Source organism: Dendrobates tinctorius, unplaced genomic scaffold (assembly GCF_039654945.1).
Source record: "Dendrobates tinctorius isolate UK_male_01 unplaced genomic scaffold, ASM3965494v1 ptg000032l, whole genome shotgun sequence".
In the NCBI taxonomy this organism is placed as follows: domain Eukaryota; kingdom Metazoa; phylum Chordata; class Amphibia; order Anura; family Dendrobatidae; genus Dendrobates; species Dendrobates tinctorius.
Genome location: NW_027361700.1, coordinates 12,009,717 through 12,036,412, shown reverse-complemented (window position 1 = coordinate 12,036,412; position 26,696 = coordinate 12,009,717). Strand labels below are relative to the sequence as shown.

General features: G+C 38.1%; 1 protein-coding gene across 2 annotated transcripts in view; it reads right to left on the bottom strand.

The window, feature by feature from the left end:
- Positions 1-1,831: 1,831 nt before the first annotated feature.
- Positions 1,832-26,696, bottom strand: part of RIMS4 (regulating synaptic membrane exocytosis 4) — a 308,912-nt gene continuing 284,047 nt past the window's right edge. The window contains exons 4-7 of one of the 2 annotated variants that reach the window (XM_073572396.1): positions 18,620-18,732; positions 17,758-17,859; positions 9,519-9,658; positions 1,832-3,162 (exon numbers count right to left, since the gene is read on the bottom strand). In XM_073572396.1, coding sequence (XP_073428497.1) covers positions 2,944-3,162; positions 9,519-9,658; positions 17,758-17,859; positions 18,620-18,732 — 574 coding nt within the window. In that variant the 3' untranslated portion in view covers positions 1,832-2,943. The remainder of the gene's footprint in view (positions 3,163-9,518; positions 9,659-17,757; positions 17,860-18,619; positions 18,733-26,696) is intronic. The other variant, XM_073572397.1, reaches the window with a different exon arrangement.

Genomic DNA, 26,696 nt, shown 5'->3' with positions numbered 1-26,696 from the left:
TATTTGCTAATATTATTATTATTACAATGACTTCATACTATGTTGGAATATGATCTTGGAGATGGGAATACCCTTTTAAGTCTGCAATTGCCAATAGGACATGGGGAGATTTGGCTTGCAGTACAAAAAGTGGTATGGAGACCACTATCATTCCTATGTAAGGAACATCAATGGTCATGTTGAAAAGGGTTTCACGGAAGTAAAAAGAAACTTATATGATGAATACATTTTAGCATCTTTTATATCATAGTTTTAGCTTATACTGCATTACATTCGGTCTCTACACTAAGAGTACAGTCCAATTTTAGGTTTTCATTATAGGACCACAGCTTCAGTATAGACTTTAGTGATCTTACTCCGGGTTTTCTTTGTATAAGTGAGAATAGCATGGATGATGTCCTTAACACAGAAACTCAGTAAATTAAAGAGGCCTAGCTCTGTGGATAATTGACTTGCCTTATTTGGTAGGTAATCAATTTCACTCAACAAGGACACAACACCCATTTTGTTCCTGCCACTAGGTATTGGTCTATCGTCAATCTGTTACTGTAGCTATTAATTGAAAACCTTGAAAAAAAAAATCTTTCAGACCTTTAAAGGGATTACGCCTTTAGCTTTTAAAGCATATCTTCACGCAACATTTTTGTATATTACATTAAAAAAAATTTGACATAAACATTCTTTTTATGAAACAACATAGCAATAGTTCACTACATGCAAACACGAACATGGCTTTGAGAAATCAAGTCAATTAAAATAATAACTCCAGAGTTTAGTCCTTATTGAATTAGATTACCTATACATTTTAGGGAGAAATACCACAGGAAGGATAATTCGTCTACGGCCATGGAACAAACATGTATTGAGTATGATTTTTGCTAAAATGATGTGGCTAACATTGAAAGTTTACCCGGGTAGAGTACAGAATAAAGCCGAAGATCTGGACTACTTCTGAATTTTTACTAAAATGTCTGATCTTGCACCGAAAAGAATTGACATTAGCAAAACGTTTGATGCTTTGACTCTAATGATAATAAACTAAAATTGACTCAAAGTCGTCTCTACTCATAATACACTTGTTGACACCCAAATCTGAACATGTATATTGCTTCTACATATAAAGAAGTATAAGCTCTGTATTTATTTTGCTAACCTCTGAATCTACATAATTTTTTTTAAATTCTACTTACATTACAAAAATAACATTTCTGAATATGATATCTTTAAAATAACTAAAATGAGAAAATCAATCCACCCAACTAATAGATCCTACAATCGACCGCCAACTCGGGTACAAAGTGCAAACTGATTCACCTTCATTTTCAAGTATGAACCTCAAGACTAAACTTGACCCCCACAATGTTTCCAAATGGCAGACAAACTACAAGTAAATTTGCACAGATTGATTCACTCATGGACTATGGATCGGCATTCACAGTTTCTTTTAAACTCATTATCAATGCATGTGCTATGCATAATTACATTAAAAAAATAGAAGATATTGACACGCACTGTACAGAAGTATTTGGAGTAAAGTGGAACAATATGGCGAGTGCCTCCACTCTATGGACTGCCACATGCTAACCTATATGGTTATTTATGCATTTGATTGCAAAAAGTGCTCAGTATGCATGACATAAATATTAAAACACACAATAGGTAATCAATAGAATGACATTCGCCTGAAATATATGTACACTCGTATAATAGCATTATCTCCTATCAAGAACACTGACCTTCATTATTTTGCTATTGGGATCAGCAGCAACACATATTCCAAAAAAAATACAGAATTTTCAGAATTTTCTATACAATTCTATTTGCTTGTTAGGCTTGGAAGCTTCTTTTTTTTACTTTTTTTTTTTTTTGCTGTATCAAATGATGTCATGCAAGACTTGATCCTTCTCTTAAGAGCTAATTACTTCTTGGATGTGAGGCTTTAACACAGGATTGTAGTGTAAGCTACCATGATTGTACAGAGGAATGACATTAGTATCCAAAAATCTGGTTTGCCATCACATTTGCTAATTTCCTGCTTCAAAATATATAGTTTTTGAATATCTTCTCAATTTTTGCTAGCCTTTAACGTTAAGAAGAAACTTGATTAACTTGAAGTTATGATTTCATTTTGTATTCTTTCGGGTTTACGAGCTACGGCAGAAGATGGTTCAAAATATATGAATTTTGAAAATACAATTTTTTTTCATACTGCTAAAATCATGCTGAAAATGTTCAAGAGCTTGAAAATGACAAAATATGTAATTAACTATATGCTGGTACACAATGGCTTAAAATTGATATTGTTTTTTAGCACTTTAAGAGAAAAAGTGCTTCCCTGATCAAATTATATGTATATATGTATACTACCTACATCTTTATCTATTCTAATTCAATTATATATATATATATATATATCATTCCCGATATGATTTATCAACTGCATTGGCCAAGCAGTAAAAGACACTTCCTGGTAGATTGGCACAGTTTTCAAATCACAAAGATATTTCTGTTACACAATAAATAAAATATTATCCCCAATGAAAAGTTGCAGTTCTTTCTTGACATTTTGATAATCATTTCTTCCAGGTACAACACATTTTGTTCTAGGAATGTTTAAAAAGTCTTGATAGAAAGTTATGAAAATACCTTTCTCTAGAATAAAAGATACTGCAACTTTTAACAATTCTCACTTTCAGATTCGGGAATATACATGACATCAAACGTGAGAATAGAGGTAACTGTACGATTGTAGACCTTGAATAGTCACCCTAGGTTACTTTCCTATACGAAGGGAAACCACACTTTCTCCTCTCAGCAGGTTGTTTGGTTGCTTTCAGCTTCCAAAAATTGGTCAAACATGCAAGATGTTTGAGGTCAGAGATCCAAACAAAGCCTTGGTAGTGGGTTATAAAAAAACAAGTCAAGAAGTCATTTTCTTTACTATTAAGATCTCTCGCAACATGGTCCTACAGTGCTTTCCAGGGAAAGTTGTGAAGCTTGACGAAGAAGGGGACCTGTAGATGGATCAACCATTGATGAAGTTGGGAATAACTTGTACCAGCCAATAACCATGCTTGATAAATCCAATTCTTCTAGAAGTATTCTGGCAACTCCCATAAAATGCTTTCTTTCCATTCTTCCATAATTTCCCCAAACCATCACCTTTAAGACAACACATATATCATCATCATCATCATTATACAACAGTGCCCATGCCACTGTGATGTTTCATGACCTGGAATAATATATACAGAAGTGTTGTGAGTTCATTTTCCCCTTCACCGTCGATGTCTGATGAACTCCCTCTTCTGGTGAAGGAAGGTAGTGAGGCTGATTACCAAACACCTGTTCTGGTAGATGATGACTGGGTAACAGGAACTGCTGACTGGATATAAGGCAGCTGACGCCCTTCTGAGTCGCTGGTGATTTCTCTGCTGGATTCTTGGAGACCAGTCTGATTCCTGCTTCCCAAAGATAAGTTTTTGCTCTGCTATTGAACTTATTAGTTTTGTTTTCCTTTTTTTTGGAGTTCAGCCATCCCCGGTCGGGGGTGTGCTGAGTTGATTCTGTTATGAATGAGTCACCGAAGGAGGAAAAAACAAAAATACAAGCTAAGTCCAGAAAACCAGAGAGGTTGGTAGCTATCGGATTGCAGACCCCTGATCCTATCCACAACAACTAACAGTAGCCGTGGGGGGTTCCTACAATGCCCTAGACCCCTCGATCACAGCCGGAGAACTAAATAGGCCTAAAGAAAGAAAGGGGAAATCTAAACTGCCCCAGAGCAGAACCCAAAGCAATAGGCAGCCCCCAACATATAATGATGGTGAAGCAAGATGAAAACAATAACACAGATAGAAAGATAAGTTGAGCAAATGATGGGGCCCAAGCTAACAAAAAAGGACAGGATAGAAAAGCTGCTGTCTGCAATCCACAAAAAACCCTACCAAAAAATGTCCCAACTGTCTGATAGGAAAAACAGGCCCTGAAGTCGCTAGGACTTCAAAATGACTATATCAGCACTCAGGTAAATTCTGAAGACAGAGCTAAGAGACAAACTGATCAGAGACAAAAATGGAAGTCAGCACACCCCCGACCGGGGATGGCTGAACTCCATAAAAAAAGGAAAACAAAACAAAACTAATAAGTTCAATAGCAGAGCAAAAACTTAACTTTGGGAAGCAGGAATCAGACTGGTCTCCAAGAATCCAGCAGAGAAATCACCAGCGACTCAGAAGGGCATCGGCTGCCTTATATCCAGTCAGCAGTTCCTGTTACCCAGTCATCATCTACCAGAACAGGTGTTTGGTAATCAGCCTCACTACCTTCCTTCACCAGAAGAGGGAGTTCATCAGACATCGACGGTGAAGGGGAAAATGAACTCACAACACAGAAGTGCAATATGACTCAACGAACAATACGGAAAGCATAAATATGATAGATGGAGAAGTAGAGAAGGTTGCTGCCAGACACCTGTGATGGTAGCTCATGTGCAAAAGCTATAGAAGGATAAGGCTCTGACATTCAACATGCCTGATCCTTTTTTCCCTCTGAGACTATTGGGGTTGGCAGAGGCTCCCATGCACATTTAATGGTCAGCTGTTCCTGATGAATTCTAATGAATGTAGGCACCTTAAATGGAACCTGTCACCATGAAATTTGCATTCCAATCTGCAAGCAGAATGGTAGTGAGCAGGGGGAGTAGAGTAGATTGATATATAATTTTGTGAGGAAAGATTCAGTAGAACCTGTGGTTTAATCATTTAAAGTTCTGCTCTTTTTGGGATTTTTGGTCAAGTGAGCGGTCCTATTAGTGATTACCAGCTGACTCTGCATGGACACTTCTACAAAGAAAGCTGTCAGTCACTGATAGGGCCACCCACTGGAAAAAAATCCCAGAAAGAGCAGAGGTTTAAATGATTAAAACACAAGTAATATTACATCTTTTCATGTTAAACTACTTGGCTCCCCCTGCTCTATAGCATGGTGTCTACAGAATGGCCTGGATTTTCATAGTAACATGTTACTTTTAAGTCACGGTTACTTATGAATACCAAATCTTTGTTGATTTTTGCACCGATTTCTGTATTTGTTATATGACCTTATGGTTTGGGTTCTATTCCACTCTGCATTGTGTCTATTTTACAGTTTTACTATTTAATATTGAGGCTTTTCCATCAGCTTATTTTAGGGGACTTTAAGAATGCCAAAGAAGAGAATTGCCATACATCTCCTGAGGACAGATCTATTTAACCTGTAAAAAAGCTGTGTATGGATCGGCTGCTGTGCCAACAGTCACAACGATGTTAAATCAACTCTTAAAAGAGCTGGAATAGGATGTGAGTGACTAATTGCTTTCTTGGGGATGTAGTTTCACATTAAATTATACAGTATTTGAAGAGAAAGGACATGGCTTTTATTCAGCTCTGCTGTTAAGTGCACAGATACCGAGACGTATCTTGCATAGCATTGTCACTAAGCCAAAGTATTAAGTGTGCATTCTGCAAAGATCAGCTCCTTATATCACAGAAAAAAAGTGTTAACCTTTCTAGGTATCTGTATTGGCTCCATGAGACATTCTGGTCTATTTTAGGACATTAAAAAATTCAATTTTTAATCTCTTTTCAACAACTATTGGTAAATTTATAATTTATATCTATTCAGCTGTTGTATATTCAAACTTGCAGGTGTAGATAATATAATTAAAGAGAATCTGTCACTAGGAAGAGCCCTTCTAAGCCTTCTATATGAGCATGCAGATGATAGAAAGCTGAATAAATTGATACATTGATGTCTGAGATCCGATGTCTCATTCCAGAGAAATTGACATTTTTCTTCATATGTAAATGAACAGTTGAGATCTATGGGCCGGACAAAGATCTTCATGAGAATCTGCCTCCAATGCTTATTTTATATGAAAGAGGGCATTACCAGTGTGAGACATGTAGATGAAGACTGTCAGTCATTACATGTCTCACACTTGTAAAGCCCCATTCCATTTAAAATAAGTTCAGGAGGAAGATTTATAGAGAGATCTGTGTCCGGCCCATAGATCTTAGCAGCTCATTTACATATTAAGAAAAACATGGATTTCTCTAGACTAAGACGGAGATATCAAAATCTAATTTCATTCAAATTTTTATAACCTACATGCCTATATAGACAGGTTAGGAAGGTTGCTCCTACTGACAGATTCCCTTAAAGGGAATCTATCACCTATTTTTTCGCATATAAGATGCGGCCACTGCCATCAGGGGCTTACAGTGCCTTGCGAAAGTATTCGGCCCCTTGGAACTTTTCAACCTTTTCCCACATAACATGCTTCAAACATAAAGATACCAAATGTAAATTTGTGGTGAAGAAGCCACAACAAGTGGAACACAATTGTGAAGTTGAACGAAATTTATTGGTTATTTTAAATTTTTGTGGAAATTCAAAAACTGAAAAGTGGGGCGTGCAATATTATTCGGTCCCTTTAACTTAATACTTTGTTGCGCCACCTTTTGCTGCAATTACAGCTGCAAGTCACTTGGGGTATGTCTCTATCAGTTTTGTACATCGAGATACTGAAATTCTTGCCCATTCTTCCTTGGCAAACAGCTCGAGCCCAGTGAGGTTTGAGGAGATCGTTTGTGAACAGCAGTTTTCAGCTCTTTCCACAGATTCTCGATTGGATTCAGGTCTGGACTTTGACTTGGCCATTCTAACACCTAGATATGTTTATTTGTGAAGCATTCCAATGTAGATTTTGCTTTATGTTTGGGATCATTGTCTTGTTGGAAGACAAATCTCCGTACCAGTCTCAGGTCTTTTGCAGACTCCAACAGGTTTTCTTCAAGAATGGTCCTGTATTTGGCTCCATCCATCTTCCCTTCAATTTTAACCATCTTCCCTGTCCCGACTGAAGAAAAGCAGCCCCAAACCATGATGCTGCGACCACCATGTTTGACAGTGGGGATGGTGTGTTCAGGGTGATGAGCTGTTTTGCCTTTACGCCAAACATGTCGTTTGGCATTGTTGCCAAAAAGTTCGATTTTAGTTTGATCTGACCAGAGCACCTTCTTCCACATGTTTGGTGTGTCTCCCAGGTGACTTGTTGCAAACTTTAAACACTTTTTATGGATATTTTTGAGAAATGGCTTTCTTTTTGCCACTCTTCCTTAAAGGCCAGATTTGTGCAGTGCCCGACTAATTGTTGTCCTATGGACAGACAGTCCCACCTCAGCTGTAGATCTCTGCAGTTCATCCAGAGTGATCATGGGCCTCTTGGCTGCATCTCTGATCAGTCTTCTCCTTGTTTGAGATGAAAGTTTAGAGGGACGGCTGGGTCTTGGTAGACTTGCAGTGGTATGATACTCCTTCCATTTCAATATGATCGATTGCACATTGCTCCTTGGGATGTTTAAAGTTTTGGAAATCATTTTGTATCCAAATCCGGCTTTAAACTTCTCCACAACAGTATCACGGACCTGCCTGTTGTGTTCCTTGGTCTTCATGATGCGCTCTGTGCTTCAAACAGAACCCTGAGACTATCACAGAGCATGTGCATTTATATGGAGACTTGACTACACACAGGTGGATTATATTTATCATCATTGGCCATTTAGGACAACATTGGATCATTCAGAGATCCACAATGTACTTTTGGAGTGAATTTGCTGCACTGAAAGTAAAGGGGCAGAATAATATTGCACGCCCCACTTTTCAGTATTTTAATTTTCACAAAAATTTAAAATAACCAATAAATTTCGATCAACTTCACAATTGTTTTTCACTTGTTGATTCTTCACCAAAAATTTACATTTGGCATCTTTATGTTTGAAGCATGATATGTGGGAAAGATTGAAAAGCTCCAGGGGGCCGAATACTTTTGCAAGGCACTGTATCTACAGCATTCTGTAATGCTGTAGATAAGCCCCTGATGTAACCTGAAAGATGAGAAAATCGAGTTAGGTTATACTCACTGGGGGGGCGGTCCGGTCTAGGTCCGATGGGTGTCGTGGTCCAGGTCCGGCACCTCACATCTTCTAGCGATGACGTCCTCTTCTTTGCTTCTCGTTGTGGCTCCGGTGCTGATGTACTGCTCTGCCCTGTTGAGGGCAGAGCAGAATACTGCAGAGCGCAGGCGCCGGGAAAGGTCAGAGAGGTCCGGCGCCTGCGCACTGCAGTACTCTGCTTTACCCTCAACAGGGCAGAGCACTACACCTGCGCCAGAGCCGTGATGGGAAGCAAAGAAGAGGATGTCATCGCTAGAAGATGGGAGGTGCCGGATCCAGACCGTGACACCCATCGGACCCTAACCAGATCGCCCCCCGGTGAGTATAATCTAACTTGTTTTTCTTATCTTTCAGGTTACATCGGGGGCTTATTCTTTATAGAATGCTGTAGATAAGCCCCTGATGGCAGTGGCCACATCTAATTTGCCAAAAAATAGGTGACAGATTCCCTTTAAAAAAGGAAAATGGCTTTGACAATTTCATAGCCATGGTATTACGCCACGTACAAGTTTAAGATGTATAATTAAAATGGTTAATTAATATGTAACAAGCATATGTAAAGTCCCTAATCAACCTAAAATGGCAATGTATTCAGAGATTGTATATTAGTGGTACATAGTCACACTACTGGCAATAAATAATTCCAATTATGATTGGTAAAAAATATACGAGAAACTGGAAGTGAACGTAGCTCATCGAAATCAGTATCTTTCTCAACTTAAGGCCACATCTCTTTTCGATATCCAGCAACCCTACTCTGTTCAGTAGGACTCTTCAAATAAGTACATTTTCTTTACTCCATTTCCTTAACTACTTATCTTTACAGTTGAAATTTTGTTTCCATTTCAAAAACTAATGGCAGTGGGGTCTGCTCCACCAAAAAAGGGAGTGCAGTGACGGTGTAGAGGGACAGCTGCTGTTCCCAGCACAGTTGGATTAGTAGGTGTCTCAAAAGTTGGTCCCTCACCAATTATAAAAATTGGAAAACCTCTTTATAGTCTTGTTCTGATATACTACCTTGATGGTTGCAAACATTAAGTCACAAATTTGCAGGAGCAGAAAATTCCTATTGGTTTAATCATTGTATTATAATTGTTTGAAGCTTCTTTGCTATGGGGACTAAACTCATGTTCTTTCATTGGTGACAGCTTCTTACGTGGCTACTGCGACTTTAGGTGGATAACCCCTTTACTTGAGATGGCAGATTGAGTGCGATCATTACAGTGTGATGCACAGATGACATTACGTGATCCCTAGCTAACCAAAAGCCATGCCGGGGATCCTGGAACATTAGAGATTCGCGAGCCTTCTGTCCAGTGGCCAGACACTACTGACCTGGCCGAAGGATCGGAGTAACACGAATCAATCTGCCCAACTCTACTCTTCACAGAAGATTACTCATTTTATTATCTTTCATATTTATTTGTATTATTATGTTGACTTTAATTTTTCTTTTTACTATCTTATTTATTAGTAATAACAATATAAATATCCTGAAAGAAAGGGTTTTCTCATCCTTACCTGTAATACTTTCCCTTGTGGGCTCTCTGAAAATACAAGAACCTGATTATATAATGGATCTAGTGATTTCCGGGCAACTTTTGTTTTCTTCTTAGCAACACAGAGTCCATTCTCTAGTAGATAAACCTTTATGTAAGCAGCTGGAAGATATAAAAACAGGCAATATCAAAACCATTTACCAAACAATGCAACAAACAGATTGCACGCTGAGCAACATATGGACGATGCACGCTGCAAACTGCTGAAGCTAACATTACCAGGGACCCCAATCTCACATTCTGAAAAATGTCTGTTTTATTTCTAGGAAGTTAAGTTTTGAAAGACAAACAGTTGAATTTGCAGCATTGCTGCAAAATTCCTGCACCTTTAATTTAACTTAGGTCACTTGACCCAGTATCAACATGGGTTTACAAGGGACCATTCCTGTCAGACTAATCTGATAAGCTTTTATGAAGAGGTAAGTTCCGGACTGGACCAAGGGAATGCAGTGGATGTGGTGTACATGGACTTTTCAAAAGCTTTTGATACGGTGCCACACAAAAGGTTGATACATAAAATGAGAACAATGGGGATAGGGGAAAATATGTGTAAGTGGGTTAAGAGATGGCTCAGGGATAGGAAACAAAGGGTGGTTATTAATGGAGCACACTCGGACTGGGTCACAATTGGCAGTGGGGTACCACAGGGGTCAGCTTTGGGCCCGCTTCTTTGTAACATATTTATTAATGACCTTGTAGGGGGCATAGAGAGTAGAATTTCAATATTTGCAGATGACACTAAACTCTGCAGGGTAATCAATACAGAGGAGGACAATTTTATATTACAGGAGGATTTATGTAAACTAGAAGCTTGGGCTGATAAATGGCAAATGAGCTTTAATGGGGATAAATGTAAGGTCATGCACTTGGGTAGAACGAATAAGATGTATAATTATGTGCTTAATTGTAAAACACTGGGCAAAACTGTCACTGAAAAAGACTTGGGTGTATGGGTGGATGGCAAACTCACATTTAGTGGCCAGTGTCAGGCAGCTGCTGCAAAGGCAAATAAAATAATGGGATGCATTAAAAGAGGCATAGATGCTCATGAGGAGAACATAATTTTACCTCTATATAAGTCACTAGTGCGACCACACTTAGAATACTGTGTACAGTTCTGGTCGCCGGTGTATAAGAAAGACATAGCTGAACTGAAGCGGGTGCAGACAAGAGAGACCAAGGAAGGTTATTAGGGAACTAGGGGGTCTGCAATACCAAGACAGGTTTTTACACTTGGGGTTATTTAGTTTGGAGAATCGAAGGCTTAGGGGTGATCTTATTACAATGTATAATTATATGCGGGGACAATACAAAGACCTTTCTAATGATCTTTTTACTCTTAGACCTGTGATGGGGACAAGGGGGCATCCTCTACGTCTGGAGGAAAGACGGCTTAAGCATACTCACAGATGCGGATTCTTTACTGTAAGAGCAGTGAGACAATGGAACTCTCTGCCATATGATGTTGTAATGTGTGATTCCCTACTAAAATTTAAGGAAGGACTGGATGCCTTTCTTGAAAAGCATAATATTACAGGGTATATACACTAGTTTCCTTAATATTATGTTGATCCAGGGAGCTAGTCTGATTGCCGTATGTGGAGTCGGGAAGAAATTTTTTTCCCCAATGTGAAGCTTACTGTTTGCACATGGGTTTTTTTTGCCTTCCTCTGGAACAACATGTTAGGGCAGGTTAGGACAGGATATGGGTTGAACTAGATGGACTTAAAGTCTCCCTTCAACCTTAATAACTATGTTACTATGTTACTTGCGTTTTTTGTGTGTTTTTATGGTGTTTTTTTAAGATACGGTTTTTTGTCTCTGGTGTGTCAAGCTTTAAATAAAGCTGCTTTGTTTTTGATGCTTCCTTGTTTTTGCTTTGACACAACTTTATTGATATTTTTAGCGGCTGAGCGGTAAGCAGTCTTCACTTTCACTTGGCACTTTTCTAATCAGGTTATATGAGTACTAGTCACTTTAAATTTATTTATATCCTTATTGCTTTTCATCTAATTTGTGCTGCATTGGTGTAATTTACTATTTATTAATTGTTTCTGCCAATTTGGTTTATTTTTTCATTGCGCTACAGCTATATACTTGATTTATTTAAGGGGGTATGGGTGCAATATATTTTTATAGCTGGTATTGTTTTAATTAATCAGTATTTATTATCCATTTATTTATCATATGTAATATTTTGCACATTAATAATACCAGTCATTTTACCACAATCCCGCTGTTGCAATATTTATGATGTTGGCTGCCATTTGATTTATTGAATTTTTAGGCTATGTACCCACGTATGCAGAAAATTCCTGACTATAAACCGGACTCCTTCCCAGGAAACACATGTTTTTTCCGCACGTTTTCATGCGTTTTTTACCGGAGCATGCCCAGTCTCATAGAATATAGTTAGAAATGCGGATTTTTCCGCGAAATTAATGAGCATGCTGCGTTTTTTACCGCAATGCATTTTTTTCGCGGAAAAAAACGCATCAATGTGCACAAAAAGTGCAGAATTCATTAAAATGAATGGGATGCTTCTTGTAAGCGGTTTTGCCTGTAAAAATGTTTAAAAAACGCTTACGTGGGTACACAGCCAGTTTATACTGATATCTGATTATTTACCGCTCGCTGCAATTATCATCTGTTGAGATTGTTGAGATTTTTATATTGCTGTTAACTATTTGATTACCATAATAAATATTTAAAAAGTTATTTTAGTCGTGTACCCTCTATATAGGTTTTTCAGTTGTCCAGAGATTCATGACCAAGCTTTACATTTATATTGATATTAATTGATATTTTTAGTTGCGGATCACGTGCCTTTTTGATACATTTCCACCGCGGAGAATCACAAAAAACACATGTGCATTTTTTACCTGTAGATTTTCTAATGCAAGTCTATAGGCAAATTCCACACCGAAAACTCAGCATACCCGCAAGAGAAATTGACATGCTGCAAATGTGAAAGACGCACCACAGGTCAGTTTACGCTGCGTTAGAAAGAAGCACATTGGGCACGAGATTCTTATAAATCTCATCCACTTTGCTAGAACCGTAAGAAAATAAGCAGCGTCAAAAGAGCTCATTGCGGGAAAACCGTTTCGGTACATGAGGCTGATTATGAGCGAGATCTCACAGTTTCTAAGCAAATGAAGAAAGAAATGACGCTTCTTACTCGATGTGAATATTTCATGTGATTAATGGTATGTAATTATACCAGAGTTATTTTTTTTAACAGCAATTTTCCTCCTGTCTTAATTTTTTTTAGAAGAAATGGTTGACTCATAATGTATGACTTGCATGTCTCAGCAGAGACAGGACTATTTATTTATTGATTGATTTTGTATTAACGGCACAACAGCGCACATTCCCCTAAGATATTGAAAGGCAGAAATTTAATTAGATTTTTGTTAGTTCACAAGTGGTTAATCAATGTCACATTAATCTTTATTGAAATGTGTTTTTAGATCGTCTATGCCTAGATGTCACTGTTAGTCAGTCTATTTTTTTTTCAAAACTGTGTCGTTACCCACAACAATCAGGTTAAAGTGTTCACTTTTCAAGTAAAAGCTTCAATCTTACTGGCATCTACAATTCCACTTTCATTAGGTGTTTACGACCCTTATAAATTCGCAAGAGCAGAGATGCAAATTGCCTCTTCAGAAAGAAAGAGGACTTTTACTCTACAGCGCCACCTATTGGTAGTAGCGATCCTACAAGTCACAAGAGATCAACTTTGAAGAACACATTTGAGTCTCTGACAATTTATCATAATGGGTACTATGCAATGCCTGATATCCCCTCTGGAGGAGCTGCAGGTAAATTAAAATTAGCTTCCAGATTCCCCAGAGTTTATAGCCAGAAAAGCCTTTTGATAATAAATTGATTGTCCACAGTAGGCAACGCCTTTAATTATTTAGAAAAAAAATAGGAACAAATAGGCACATTACAGCTGTTCAGCCGTAAAATGGATTTTATTTCCTAGATGCTCTGATTATTAGATATTGAATATTTCCTTTAAAATAATGGCCCTAATCTGCAGACCTCAGAAGTTATTTGAAAGAGCTTTCTGGAAACATCTGCGCCTCTTGTTCTATTTCCAATAATAACACAATGCCTCGAGCTCGGTAATCTTTAGTGCTACAATTATTTGACAAACAAAGTAATCTTGATGAATAATGTATTTTTCCATTTAACTTTCATTTCGCAGACCTAAGAATCCTTGGTAATATATAAAAAAAAAGTTCAATGTCTTCCTGCATGTCCTCTAAAGGATAAGATGTTCTTTTATTCCTAGCTCTGATTCCACTGTGATTAGCCGGGATTTTAACGTGAACTCAAGTTGTTGGAAGTGTGGACTTTGTACTTTATACTGTTATATGTTTCTAATATTGTTCATTATAAAATGAGAATATAACATTGCAGTAGCCTGAGCACTCTTCAGAGTCAAAAATAGTCCTGGTTCAACCAGGAGAGAAAGGCGCTGGAACTGAAGGCAAAGCTGCAGAAATACACTCTTGAAATCTACACATATGTAGTATCAATTCACAGAAGCTAACTATGATGTTGTATTCACTGATTTTGTCATCACAGTGGATGTAGTAGCAAAATGATGCACTGGTGCTGTAGGTCCTCAATGAAACACATTTGAAACCAGGGCTGTGAGGCAGTAAGCCATACCTCCAACTCTGACTCCTCAATTTCACTGACTCTCGACTTCGACTCCAACGCCGACTCCACGACTCTGACTCAACAGCCCTGCCTCACTACTGAGCACATACATAAACTGCAGCACAGATTCATCTCAATTAGATCCTTAGATCAGGAACAGAAGATATATTTATAGGACATTTCATAACTTTCCCAAATTCCTATGAAGAAATTTACAGCACATACTACATTGTACTACTGTACCCAATTTATTATATATTTTAGGAGTCTGACTAAACCCATTTTATACCAACTCCATCAAAATGGACACCGACTTTGACTCCACAGCATTTGAAACCCTAAACCTATGTGAGCTAATGAATGGTTGCTTCCCCAGAAATTATATACCATATGTCACTCTACTGTGCCAACCCAACAAACTCATGCTTGCCAACAGGTGCACAATGGGTAAGGTTTATGCAAACTTACCCAAAAGAGAATATTTTAGTGGGTTTACAGGGAAGTATGGGTGTACTCGTAAGAGAGGCTTAAAGAAGACCTACCAGCTCCTGTAAAATGTAATGGTGTAAAAGGAAAGCAAAATATAAAAACCTTTTCAATATACAGTACTGTCCAAAAATTTTAGGCAGGTGTGTGTGAAGAAGCTGCACTGTTGATTTACAATCATCCATCAACTATATGGGTTAAAATGGTTATAGCAGACAGGGAATCATTAGCTCAACACCAAGGGAGACTGGGAAAGTTGATATTGTGTCCTGGACAGCCAAGTGTAAGGTATGTGCTAGAGAGTCTCCTATCAGACTGAAATCAGACAAGCTGTATAGCCCAGTTCTTCCTGGGAAGCAATTGCAGTAATAATGCAAGCAGTCAGGACAGCCAGGAGCATCTTTATTACCTCAAGATAGAAATGAGAGAGCTACAGCACCGGACTCATCACCCTCCCCCCATCTCACTGCATGAGCAAGGTACAGTTCTGCATAGGGTAAGGCAATATGAGTGAAGAGAATTTATCTATCAAGAGAAGTTATCTGTTATATATGTTGATGAACCATTGCATGAAGAGAAGTCATTCTGTGCGATGAAAAGAAGCTTGAATAAAATCCCTGTGATTAACTTCAGCTCAGCACTGTGTCATAGCTGAGTGCCTGTAACCGTTACCTCCCCTTTACTGTGAAGAATTATAATTAATGGTAGCCCTGAGTAAGATTTCCCCAGGATTCCAAAAAGAACCCATGTTTCCTTTGTATTGCCCTCATATCTCGAGTGTCGTGCATGCAACATGTGGAAAAAATGATGCAAATTAAAAATGTGTTCAAAAACAGATATGCCAATAGTTTATATTTATCAATTTGCAAAATACAAAGTGAATAAACAAAAGAGAAATTTAAATCAAATCACTATTTGGCGCAACCACTCTTTACTTTGTGCAAGTGTACCTAGAAGAATTGATGCTGTTCTGAAGGTAAAGGATTTTGTAGAATTGTAATTAGTTGTATGTGCAACCTATTAAACCAAACAGGTGATAATCATGATAATAAGTAGGTGTGGGAGTGCCACTAATCCTAAGCAGCAATTCAGGTCACGCTACCACTTCTCACCTATCAAAGTCACAGCACCACAAATTTTAAACATTTAAGGGAATTCCCTCCTTCTACATGATACCTTACTATCAAAACTGCTACTAAATGATTAAAACTCGGGACTGGTCGAAACGTCGTAATATTATAATATACAGTATATGGCAAGGAAAGGAGAATTGTCTCCAGAGATGAATGAGTCCACTTGCGAGGTAAAATGAAAAACTTAACTTTTAATAGAAACACTAAAAGCATACAACCAGTGTGGGTAACAATATCAGATAGTCCAAATATATGAAACCAATGCGTTGGCTGAAACGCTGGAGATAATCCTGCTTTCCTTGCCCTTTGACTGTGCCCTAGACTGGTGTGGCTCCGTGCAGATGAGTTCCATGAACAAGGTGCACAGCATACCGTTGAGCTGACTTTCCATTTCCCTCTTCCCTTTTTTGTGTATTATAATATATAGTCGCTTTTTTGTACCAGCTACCATCTGCTCCCAATCTTTTCATGTATGGACTTTAATAAATATTTTTTGCAACATATACTTAAGAGTGTGCAGTGAATTTTGAGCTTACATAAGTAGGTTAAAACACAATAATTAACTGAAACAGAAATAGCTATGTAGGAGTCTCTACATTGGTTGAGGAATTTACAAACTATGCTATAAAGTAAAGGTGAGGTTGTGGAAGACCATCAGCTGACACATGCCCCTAACAGCTACAGGTGGAATCGTGATCCACCCGTGGCTGTTAACATGTTAAATGCTGCTGTCAATCTCTGAGAGCCGCATTTAACATAATCGATACGGAAGAGCGTTGTTAGCGTTGCCCATCGGCGCCCCTGTCACATGATGGTGGGGCACTGATCGGTTGGCATGACAATCCGGTGTCTGCTGGAAACCCAGTTGTTGTCATCGCCAAACTGCTATGAGCGTCGCCCTGTGGCCTGTGCTCATAGCAGATGTGCACTTTTGCTACACACAGCAATGAGTAATTTTGCTATACACAGCAGTTGATGATCGCAGCTTCTAGTTTCCATGGACACTATTGAAGCACGTAAAAAGTAAAAAAAAAGTTTTTAAAATTTTTTAAAAGATTTAGAATTATAAAAGTTCAATCACCCCCATTTTGAGCAATTCTAAATAAAACAATAAAAAAATTAAAAGTAATACTGAGAGAAATCATCTGATTTCCTAATGAGATATAGTTGGTAAATGTCTTATAATTCCATCTATGGTAAGTTTTGATATTTTTCTTATAATCTATAGGTTCTCTTTAAATTTCTTATTGTATTCATACTGGCTGTGTTAACAAGTGTCCTCAGTGTATGTTACGAACAGTCTTCATAATACCACAGATCTGCAAACTCTGTACAAAAGTATAATCAAAAATTGCAGCAAAAATGTTTTCTTTTACTCCAGGAGTTCCATCTGGACCAAAAGTGATCTTCTCATGGAAGCGGTCTGAAAAGGTTACCGCCACGGATAGCTGCTTCTTGTTCTAAGATATTTTTTCTGTTCTGTTGGCATTTTGTCTCGGTTCTCATCCAACAAATGTAAACCATATCTTTTCTGCAGCTTATCAGGGACCTGTCAGACTCATTACTCTAGCTCTTTAGAACAGCAAGAAGAGAGATTGCTGCATTGGCTTTTAGTGAATGCTGGATTTCTCCCTCTATAGAAATTAATGATATAAATTGTGTTAATTCAGCAATTCCTATAATGTAAGATGTTCAAAGGCAGGTTAAAGATTGGTTGTAATTCTAATTGTACGCTGAGCCTTCTCCATCACTGATGATTCCCCTAATTTCTCTGAGTGTAGGCCATTTAGATCAGATTAAACTAAGAGTTGGAGAATAAATGAAGAAATAATAGCTAATAAATATTATGTTGGGATCAAAAGATAAAAGAACCCAGTCAAATACATATTATGCAGGATAATATACCTGGTGGTGTTTTGGAACCGGCTTTTGCTGTCAGACCTCGAGCCTGGATAATTTCCACTTCAAGTTGTCCATTCCGCTCCAAAAGACCAACTTCAACATCCCCTAAGAAAAAAGAAGATAGGGTTATGTGAACACAGAGTTTTTTCAGACAAATAAAATTGAGTTTTCCAGTGAAAACCGCTTCAGGAAATGTTTTTGGAGGAGTTTTGTGTGAGATTTTTTCTTAAGAATTTTTTTTGTAGTCTCTTGATTGGACTTAGATTGGAGCGGATTGCATCAGGAGTTGTGTCAAAGAAGTGAAATACACTTTGTTTTATTTCCACCAGGGGTTTTTCAAAACCTGAAGCTGAAAAAACACCCCAAAAACTGAACATATCAACAGCAAAGTAGTTTTATAGTAATAATGAGTTTAAAAATTGTTGTTCAAGAGTTTTTGAAGCAATTTTTCAGGTGTTTTTTGATACGGAGCCCCTCCAAAATACTCCTAAATTCTTTATGTGAACAGGTTATCATTTATACACTAAATAAATAACCTACACACCCTATTGGATGCTTTATATTTTCAAATGTGTACCATTTGTCCATTATCCAAAATTCTCAGGAGAATCTTGGAATTTATAGTGGTTGTCCACGACTTCAATAATGATATCCAAGCCTAAGGATGATGTATTAATGACCCATCAATATCATAGTAGTGAACAACACCTTAAACTTTGATAGAGCAAACAAATATTTTTTGTTTTATGGTTTATCTAGAAAATCTTGGAGAACTAGGAGTACTGATGTAGGCTCGCCTAAATATTCCTATAAAGAATGTTGGTAGGTACACTTCATCTTCTGCTAACTGATTACTGTCACTTACCCATGGATGTGGTTGCTAGTGTCTGACGACCAACAAACTGAGCTGGCCCCATGCCAGAGAGGAAGTCGCTAAACTGCCCATCAGATGCCAGGCACATTCCACTGTAGTTCAAGCTGCAGGTCATAAGATATAAAACCGTCAATGAAAGGACTCCTAAAAGCTTCACAATCTGCGAAACATTTCTTTTCAACATAGAGAAAGTAGGCTATAAAATCAAAGATCCATCAGCAGTAGAGACAAAAAGTATAGTGCTGTCTAGTAAAATATTCTTATGTGACAACACATTAAAACTACATTGTGGGTGATAAATGTTATACAAAAAGCTAACCATCTCTGGAATATGCATTATATGCTTTAAAACAACAGAAGCAAATTATTATTAGAATGGATTAAAGGGAACTTGTCAACAGGTTTTAGTACCCCCAATTGATCTAATCTGTATTTGGTCACTATATTACAGATTAAAGGGAACCTGTCACCAGTTTTGGCCAATATAAGATGCGGCCACCACCTTTCAGGGCTTATATACAGCATTCTATAATGCTGTATATAAGCCTCCAACCCGACATGGTGCAACGGAAACATAAGTTTTATTATACTCACTTGAAGGGCGGTCCGGTCTGATGGGTGTCACAGGCCTTGGTTCGGCGCCTTCCATCTTATGATCGCCGCCCTCCTGCTTGCTTCTTGTGAATGACACGACCCTGCATCATCCACACAGGCTTCCCGGCATCGTGCTGCTGCACATGCGTACTTAGCTACCCCATTGAGGGCAGAGCAAAGTACTGCAGTGCGCAGGTACCGGGGCTCTTTGACCTTTTCCGGCACCTGCGCACTGCAATTTGCCCTGCTCTCAACAGGGCAGAGAAGTATGCCTACGCAGGAGCACGATGCTGGGGAGCCTTTGTGGATGATGCAGGATTGCGTCATCTACAAGAAGCAAGCAAGAGGGCGGCGATCATAAGAAGATGGGAGGTGCCGGACCAAGACCAGCGACACCCATCGGACCGGACTGCCCCGCAGGTAAGTAAAATAAAAGTTATTTTTCAGTTCTTCCAGGTCAGGTTGGGGATTTATACATAGCATTATAGAATGCTGTATATAAGCCCTGAAAGGTGATGGCCGCATCTTATATTGGCCAAAATAGCTGACAAGTTTATGTTAAATCCAAAACTTAGATTTTTTTTCAATCCTTTTCTTTATTCCGGAGTAATCATTTTTTCCATTTTTTATGTAAATGAGTCACAAGTGCAGGGGGTTAGATCCCTCTCCACTTATAACTCTCTGACTTCCGGTTAGTGAAAGAAAGGTCATTCTTGTCTGAGTGATCTGCCTTTCCTGCCAGAACTCTTGCACAGGCGCCATTATTCCCTGTGGCACTGAATGCACAGTTACGTCCTGATGATATTTTGAGCCGGACTAAGGATCTGCGAATGTGCTGCCCCAGGGAATAAGGGGGCTTGCGCAATCTCTGTCAGGGAAGGCAGATCACTCAGGCAAGAGTGATCTAACTCTGTGACTGCAGGACAGAAGTGGGCGAGGAAAGAGAAAGAAAGAACGAACAGAGAGCTGGAAGCTCAGGGCCAAACCTCCTTGCACTTGTGGCTCAGTTACATAAAAATTCCAAAAGTAGTAATTCAGGAATGGAATAAAGGATTGAAAAACAGGTACAGAAATAATCTCAATTGCAGCGACCTAACACGGATTAGCTCAGTTGTGGTACTTACGGTAAATCTGCAGTCAAGTTCCTTTTAAGGAAAATGAGCACTGTCCAAACAATGTGTTTGGATCTGATATAATCCCTACTTTGTGATATAGAATAAATCTTTGTTAGGATGTTCAATCAGAATCTGAAAAAATATATGACAATTTTATGCAAAATTAAATTTTTAAATTGTTTTTTTATTTTGGCATGATTCTGAATTTAAAAAAATCAGTAAGGGAATATTGCATTTTTGTTATTAGCCTCTAGATGGCAGAAGGACAGGTATTCATGCAATGCTTTGTACATGTCACTTTCCAGCATGCTGGAAGACTGAAGATGATCAAAAGGATTGTTTTATCATCCATAGTAGGTAGGGTTAAAAATAAAAATAGTTGGAAAACCATAATGAACCATAAAGATTATATGTGAAATACAGTAGGCTTATAGTTCAAAAAGCTGTGATCATTTACTGTAAGTTGCAAAAAATTATGATAATCTGAATTAACTGCTCATGTACCACCAGCCCTTGAAAAACAATAAGTGCATCAATTTTTTATGAGTACTAGATAAAAAAAAAAAAAATTTTACTGACTATCCAAGAATTTGCAGATGCTTGGCACCCTGGATCTGGAGTTGCAGGCTTTGAAAGATAATATAGATACGTTGTTTCATCTTAACCCTGGAGGATACTGCGATCAGTGTGTTATAGATATGATTAATTAAAGGGTTATTCCCACAATGCATTTTTTTTTTACAAAACACAGTATGTGCAAATGACTATTGCTGATATACAGTCCAACATAGTTTTATTCTTGCATTGTTGTGCCTTATTTCATGTTCTTCTGCTCTTCTGTGCATTCAGCATCACAAAGTTGAATGGGTAGAAGCAAAAAAGGAAGCACACTGTAACGCCAAACCATGCAAACATAAAAAATGAATAATGAATTGCATTACTGCATTAGAAATATGAAAAATGAAAAATTTGAAAAATGAAAGATTGAGAAAGTTTAGCACATAAAATGGTCAAGTTATGTGTACCTGGAAGCCACGTTAAGGCATTTCTCATTTTCCAGGACCCTATTCTATGCCAATCCTTCATTTTTCATATTTCTAATGCAGTAATGCAATTCATTATTCATTTTTTATGTTTGCATGGTTTGGCGCTATAGTGTGATTCCTTTTTTGCTTGAATGTATTTGAGTTGGTGACTCTAGGTTAAGCATCTGTTCACACTATACTTATACTTGGATGTGACGGTCAGTTTTTGAAAAGTTGAATGGGTAGTCCTATTCCGTTTTTTTCTAAAACTACATTTTCCAGCACCATTCTTGCTTTTCTTTGGAGTTGCCGCCCCCCCTCTACTCTGCTGTGTGCTTCCTGATAGAAATAGGGAAATTATTATTACGGTAATATGAATAAGGTGAACATTGATAGCTTGGAATGTACAGTGGATATTAAAAGTCTACACACCCCTGTTACAATGCCAGATGTTTGGCATTTTAAAAAAATTACATCAAGAAGAACAACTTCAGAACTTTTTCCACCTTTAGGCTGTGTTCACACACAGCGTTTTTTTTTAATCTGTATTTTTAGCGGATTTTCCAATAAAACCGCTAAAAATAAGCTTCCCATTCATTTCTATGCATTTTGAACTTTTTGTGCATACAGATGTGATTTTTACCGCGAAAACCCGCTTCGCGGTAAAAAACGCAGCATGCTCATTAATTTCGCGGATTTTTCTGCGTTTCTGGCTATTTCTATGCGTCTTGAAAACGCGCGGAAAAAACGCATAAAAAACGCACATTTTTTGTGCAGAAAACGCGCAGAAAAAAACGCGCAGAAAAAAACGCACGGTTTCTGGGAAGGGAGTCAGGTTTTTCAGCAGAAATTTTCTGCTACGTGTGCACATAGCCTTAATGTCACCCACAGTATAAATCCATTGAAAAATAAACTAAAATCATATTTGAGGGGGGGAATAAAAAATTAACAAAACTAAAATAAAGTGGTTACATAAGTGAGAATACTTTCTTATAATTGAGGATGTGGTTGTGTTCAAAATTAGCCAATCCCCTTTATACTCATTTTAAATAGTAATCAGTACACAGTCGCCATTATTTATAGTGATTCAGATTAACTTCATTTAAAGTTTAGGATTACTAATATGATTTTCTTGACTTTTTTTATTTGCATTTTACAGGGAAAGCTATGGTCTGTAAAAAGCTTACAAAAAGCAAAGAGATCTTATTGTTTAAAATTATCAGCCAGAGGAAGGATACCACAAAATTGAGGAAGGATACCACAAAAAGACATTAGCCATACCATGGAATGGTCATGCCTTGGTTTGGGGATTTGACCTGGTAACCTGTTGTTTCGTGGTCGGTTCCCTTGTTTGCTGAGCTATTGTCCTTTCTAGTTTGTCCAAATGCTTATGGTTTTGATTGCCTTACATACATGTATGTGCTCTGTGGTTTGTTTTTGAAAAAGAGTTTGGTGCAAGCGCAAAATAAAACCTATGAAATTGTTATTCCACTCTGGAACTGCATCCTTTATACAGCAGCATGGTCTACTCTGAAACGTCAATCTCCATTTTTTACTAATCGATATGCAAAAGAGGGTTCACCTCTTTTTCCGATGTGACTGCAGCAGCTGTAATATTCATGGGCTATAATTACAGTTGTGACAATTACAACCCTTTCAGGTGAGCAACTCCATAACTTCCTTCTCAGCTGTACATTTCAATATCACCCTATATGTGTTTGTCCCCCCTTTTTTCTCCACTTATTTCTTACAGTTTCATATGTATGTCCTGTTGGGTAGGGTGACAAGATGGAAGCATTTTCTTATAAGGAAATACGAGTGAAAACCTACATCAAGTCTTTGAAAAGTATGTGGGAAAATGTATTATCGTCTGATGCGACCCTGGTTGAACTTTTTCGCCATAGTATCAAAAGATATGTTTGGTGTAAAGCCAACACTGAGCATAATCAAAAGAACAACATACCCACAGTGAAGAATAGTGGAGACAGCTTTATGCTTTTGATCTGTTTTTTGGCAGCTGGAACTGGTGTTTTAGTCAAGGTGGAGGTAATTGTAAATAGTTTCAAATATCAGTCAATTTTGCATACCTCAAAATTAACAAAACAATGGTTTAATCAGAATATTGAAGTTTTAGAATGACCTAGTAAGAGCCCACACATGAATAAAAAAACAATCCTTGGATTGATTTGAAGAGGGCTGTACACAGGAGATACTCAACTCATATGTTGAGTATCTGCAAAAGATTTTTCTGCTGCAAAAAACTGACTTGGCAGGAAAAAATATGTGTGATTTTAGAACAGTTTTTACTTGTATTTTTTCCCATTCATTTGAATGAGTGAAAAACGCTGGAAAAATACTGAAAGAACTGACAGGCTACAGATTTTAATAATCACTTTGATGGTTCAAATCTGCAAAGAAAAAATGATCAAAATGTGCATTACATTTCAGAAATATTATTTACTGGAAAACCCTGCATTTTTTTGCAGCAGAAAAAAACACAGCGTGTGAACAAACCATGCTGATAGACTCCTTCATAAAAGTCTGAATGTTGCCAATTATTCAAAGGGTACTACAATAATCTATTAGATTAAGGGTGTGCTTCTTTATGCAACCATTATTATTTTAGTGTTTTCTTTTTCCATTCAAAAAGATTTCAGTTATTTTTTCAATTGATCTGTGCACATTATGGGTGACAATAAAGATGGAAACAGTTCTGAAATAATTCTTCTTGAATTTTTCTTTAAAAGACAAAAACATGGCATTTTAATGTGGAGGAGGGGTGTCAACTTTTTATATCCACTGTTGTGACTGTGACCCACAATTTGACCAATATTTATTACCATTTACAAATTGCACATTTTATTGTTGGTTCACGGTTGATCTTCAGATCAAGCTAAGGCCAGAGCCTTCTAAAATCCATAGTGATCCATCTCAATGTTTACTGTTATGAATGTGTCACCAAGGAGAAAAAGGCAAAACAAGCTAAGCCACAGAAAACCAGAGTGGTTGGTAACTATGCAGATTGCAGATCCCTGATCTTACCACACAACTAGCAGTAGCCGTGGAGCATGCCTACGATGAACCTAGATGCCTCGTCATGGCCGGAGGACTACATAAGCCTAAAGCAAGTAAAGGGAAAACTAACTGCCCCAGAGCAGACCCCAAAGGAATAGATAGCCCCGACACATGTATTGACGGTGAAACAAGATGAAGGCACAAACACAGGCAGGAAAATAGGCTGAGCAAATGATGGGGCCCAAACTAACTAGACAGGAAAGGGAAGGGAAGACACTATCTGCAACCTGCAAAAAACCCTACAAAATAATGTCCAACACTTCTGATAGCAAAATTAACCCTGAAGTCACTAGACTTCCCCCACTATATCAGCACTCTGAAATATTCTGAGACAGAGCAAAAAGAGACCGAACTAGTAAGGGACAAAAAGCCAAATGGCAAAATACTGATAAATAAGAGTGGAAATTCAGCTCAGCCCCCAGCCGGGGCTGGCAGACCACACAAAAAACTGAATAGACCAACAAAATCAAGTGTGAACATTAGCAAAAAAACTTAGCTTTAGATGACTGGAACAGAGCTGAACACCAAGAGCTGACAAGCCAGAAGGAATCACCAGCAACTGAATAGGGCGTCGGCTGTCTTAAATCCAATCTGAGAATCCTGAGATCCAATCATCATCCTCATTCTCAGGTGGCAGATCTCCACCGATCAAACCAGCCGCACCACCTCCCGACACCACCAGAGGGAGTCCAGAAGGGGAACCAGAGAATGAACTCACAACAGTTTACAATGTTTACTTTCTTTAAGCTGTCAGTTCAAATAACCATAATTTGGCTTTATTCAGATGTCAGCGTTTGATGTCCATCTGCTGTCCGTGTCTGATTTGCAAGCCAAAGAAACTGATTGAAACAAATGGGTCAGCGAAAAACAACTGACAACACTTGGAAGCTTTCCAGGTGCTGTTCGTTTTATTTTATGGCTTGGATATGCTTGTTAATAGGTTTGGACCAAAGGTTGACACACTAATGGCAAAAAAAATGACAATCAGAATGCCTATGGATCATCATCACACAAGGAAAAACTGTCAGCTTTTAACAGACACAAAATGGATATAAATGAAGCCTTTCAATGCTCTACTTCAACTTCCCTACACATTGTAATGTCTCTATGACAAAATCTACAAAAAAAATTTAAAAATACAATTTGTAATGATAATGCAACAGATTCCTCCAGTGTTCTGGAGTAAAAGCTGATGAACACAATGAGTGTAAGGCCACGTTCACACAGTCAGTATTTGGTCAGTATTGCACATCAGTATCTCTAAGAAAGAACCAGGAGTGGGTGATAAATCCAGAAGAAGTGATGTGTTTCTATTATACTTTTTCTCTAAGGCCGGAATCACACTACTGTGTGTGATGCGAGAAACTCGCACGAGTCTCTTGCATCACCACTCGGCGCTACCGCCGGCACTCAGGACCGGAGCTGCATGTATTTCTATGTAGCCGCAGCTCCTGTGCTGAGTGCCAGCAGGAGTGTCGGGTGTTGATGCGAGAGACTCGTGCGAGTTTCTCACATCACACACGGCAGTGTGATCCCACCCTAATTGTTCCACTCCTGGTTTTGGATTACAAATACTGAGGTAAAATACTGACCAAATACTGAACGTGTGAACGTGACTTTATATTAAAAAAAAGCACCTGCAGCATTTTTGAACCAGGGCAGGACTTTAGAGCCTTGCTGAGCACGACTTACTAAAGTTTTATATCCAGTTGATGGTTCTAGTGCATGCTGCATGTAGAGAAAAACTGGCACACTGGTCATATGCTGCCCCAGTATTAACAAATCCTATCTTCTCTATACACCATAATAACATTTTGTCTTAGCAAGCATTTTTGCCTTTCAAAGATGCTGGCTTTTAAGACTTAAGCCTTAATGTGTTTAATTAAGAAAGATCCTTGCATCGTGTAAATGAAGGTTAAAAACCAGATCGTACTTCCCTGTGCGCCGAAATTTAATTTGTATAGAAGTTCAGAAAAATAGTGCATCATTTGTAACAATTAGCAAGATGGTAAAAATAAAATCATCTGATTCAATTAGCAGACGTTCAGCAGTATAATTTGCTGTGGCAGCCCTTTTTTCTCAGACTATTTTTTGTAACAACTTCTACACACAAAATAGACTGAATTTTCATCTTTTCTACAAGTAAAAAAGCTGCAAGCAGTCAATGGATGATTAATTAGCTTTTCTTTGTTAAAAAAACCCTCAATCTAAAGTATTTGTTATATTTGATTATAAACTATAAAGAAATGAAATGAAATG